Source organism: Pipistrellus hanaki, assembly GCF_964339955.1.
Source record: "Pipistrellus hanaki genome assembly, contig: scaffold_130, whole genome shotgun sequence".
NCBI lineage: Eukaryota > Metazoa > Chordata > Mammalia > Chiroptera > Vespertilionidae > Pipistrellus > Pipistrellus hanaki.
The window spans coordinates 10,001-12,500 of record NW_028182207.1 but is presented as its reverse complement, the minus strand read 5'-3'; the positions used below and the strand labels follow the sequence as shown (position 1 = coordinate 12,500).

The window sequence follows — 2,500 nt, the reverse complement described above, 5'->3', positions numbered from 1 at the left end:
ATTCCCGGTCAAGGGCACAGGCCTGGGTTGCAGGCACATCTCCAACCAGTAGGGGGCGTGCAGGAGGCAGCCGGTCCATGATTCTCTGTCTCTCCTCCTGGATGTTTCTCTCTCTCTCTCTCTCTCTCTCTCCCTCTCTCTCTCTCTCTCTCCCTCTCTCTCTCTCTCTCTCTCTGCCTTCCTCTCTCTGACATCCACAAAACTATATATATTTTTAAATTTAATTTAATTTATTTTTTATATATATATTTTATTGAATTTTTACAGAGAGGAAGGGAGAGGGAGAGAGAGTCAGAAACATCGATGATGAGAGAGAATCATCCATCGGCCGCCTCCTGCACGCCCCCCCACTGGGGATGTGCCCTCAGCCACCCAGGTCCATGCCCTTGACCAGGGAATCGAACCCGGGACCCGTCCGTCCGCAGGCCGACGCTCTATCCACTGAGACAAATCAGTTTCGGCAAAATACATATTTTAAAAAACACACACACACACACACACACACACAAAAATGTATTATTTTTAAAAATATATTTAATATATATATTTTTTTTCTTTTTCATTTCAGACCATCCTTTGGGGTGGATTGAAGGCTCTGCATTGGCAGGATCTGCACCCAGGACTCCGCTGAGCTGCTCAGGTTACAAACTGGGGCCCCAGACATTGCTTTTTTTTTGGGGGGGGGGGGGGCTGGGGCCTGTCCCCCCAGGATTCAGACCAACAGAACCCCCAGGCCAGCCCCCTGCACCCCCATTTCCTGCTCCGTGTGTGTGTGTGTGTGTGAGGGTGGGTGTTTGTTAGCCTGCAAATGCTCCTGAGATTATCACCACCTCTCAGCTCGCTATGATGTGCACTGACCACCAGGGGGCAGACAGCCGACCGGCCGACCAGTCGCTATGACGTGCACTGGCCACCAGGGGAGCAGACAGCCGACCGAATGACCGTTCGCTATGACGCACACTGACCACCTGAGGGCAGACAGCCGACCGGCCGACCGGTCGCTATGACGTGCACTGACCACCAGGGGGCAGACAGCCGACCGGCCGACCGGTCGCTATGACGCACACTGACCACCAGGGAACAGACGGCCGACCGGCCGACCGGTCGCTATGATGCGCACAGACCACCAGGGGGCAGACAGCCGACCGGCCGACCGGTCGCTTTGACGCGCACTGACCACCAGGGGGCAGACAGCCGACCGGCCGACCGGACGCCCGCTCAGAGCATCACGTAAGAGTTGTCTGCCATCGTGAATCTGAATCCTCCGAGCGCCAGGACCTCGTCCGCCTGCGGGGGGCGCCCCCCGGGGGTCCCCTCGGCTCCCGTCTGCGCGGCCGGCGGCTCGGCGGTCCCGTCTCCATCTCGGGGGGCCCGGCCTTGGGGGGCTGGACCTCCAGGCGCTCGATCAGAACGGCCTCTGGGTCCCCCTCCTCCTCCTCCTCCTCCTCCTCCTCCTTCTGCAGGCGGCGGAGGTTTCTGGGTGTCTCTGATCCACTCCTGTGGGGGGGACACAGCCCGTCAGAGGCGAGAAAATTGGGGTGGCTCAGTGGGTAGAGCCTCGGCCTGGCGGACAGAAGGGTCCCGGGTTCGATTCCCCGGTCAAGGGCATGGACCTTGGTGGCGGCTGAGGGCACATCCCCAGTGGGGGGCGTGCAGGAGGCAGCTGGTGGGTGTTTCTCTCTCTCTCTCTCTCTCTCTCTCTCTCTCTCTCTCTCTCTCTCTTTCTCTCTCCCTTCTTCTCTGAAATCAATAAAAAATATATTTTTTTAAAAAATATGAATTAAAATAGCCCTGGCCGGTGTGCCTCAGTGGATAGAGCATCAGCCTGGGGACTGGAGGAGATCAGGGTTCGATTCCCGGTCAAGGGCACAGGCCCCAAGTTGCAGGCTCCAGCCATAACCAGGAGGGGGCGTGCAGGAGGCGGCCGGTCCCCATGATTCTCTCTCCTCATGGGTGTTTCTCTCTCTCTCTCTTTCTCTCTCTCTATCCTCTCTCTCTCTCTCTTTCTGTCTCTCCTCTCTCTCTGTCTCTCCTCTCTCTCTGTCTCTCTCTCCTCTCTCTGTGTCTCTCTCTTCTCTCTCTCTCCTCTCCTCTCTCTGTGTCTCTCTCCTCTCTCTCTCTCTCTCTCTCTCTCTCTCTCTCTCTCTCTCTCCCTCTCCCTTCCTCTCTGTATAAAAAAAAAATCAAGAAACTATATATTTTTTAAAATTAAAATTAAAATTTAAAATTAAAAATAGGGTCCACAGAGTATAGAAATGAAAAAGAGCTAAAACTGGTTTAGCTCAATGGATAGAGCGTCGGCCTGCGGACGGAAGGGTCCCGGGTTCGATTCCCTGTCAAGGGCATGGACCTCGGTGGCTGAGGGCACATCCCCAGGTGGGGGGCGTGCAGGAGGCAGCGGCTGATCGATGACTCTCTCTCATCGATGTTTCTGACTCCTCTCCCTCTCCCTCTCCCTTCCTCTCTGTACAAAATCAATAAAATATATTTTTAAAAAATT

At 55.1% G+C, this 2,500-nt stretch overlaps 1 protein-coding gene across 1 annotated transcript in view; it reads right to left on the bottom strand.

Moving 5' to 3' along the window:
• Positions 1 to 597: 597 nt before the first annotated feature.
• CRLF2 (cytokine receptor like factor 2) overlaps positions 598 to 2,500 on the bottom strand; it is a gene marked incomplete at its 5' end in the record, with an annotated part of 9,608 nt that continues 7,705 nt past the window's right edge. Inside the window, 3 exon segments of the mRNA XM_084907508.1 lie at positions 598 to 1,319; positions 1,322 to 1,475; positions 1,477 to 1,497. Coding sequence (XP_084763634.1) covers positions 1,219 to 1,319; positions 1,322 to 1,475; positions 1,477 to 1,497 — 276 coding nt within the window.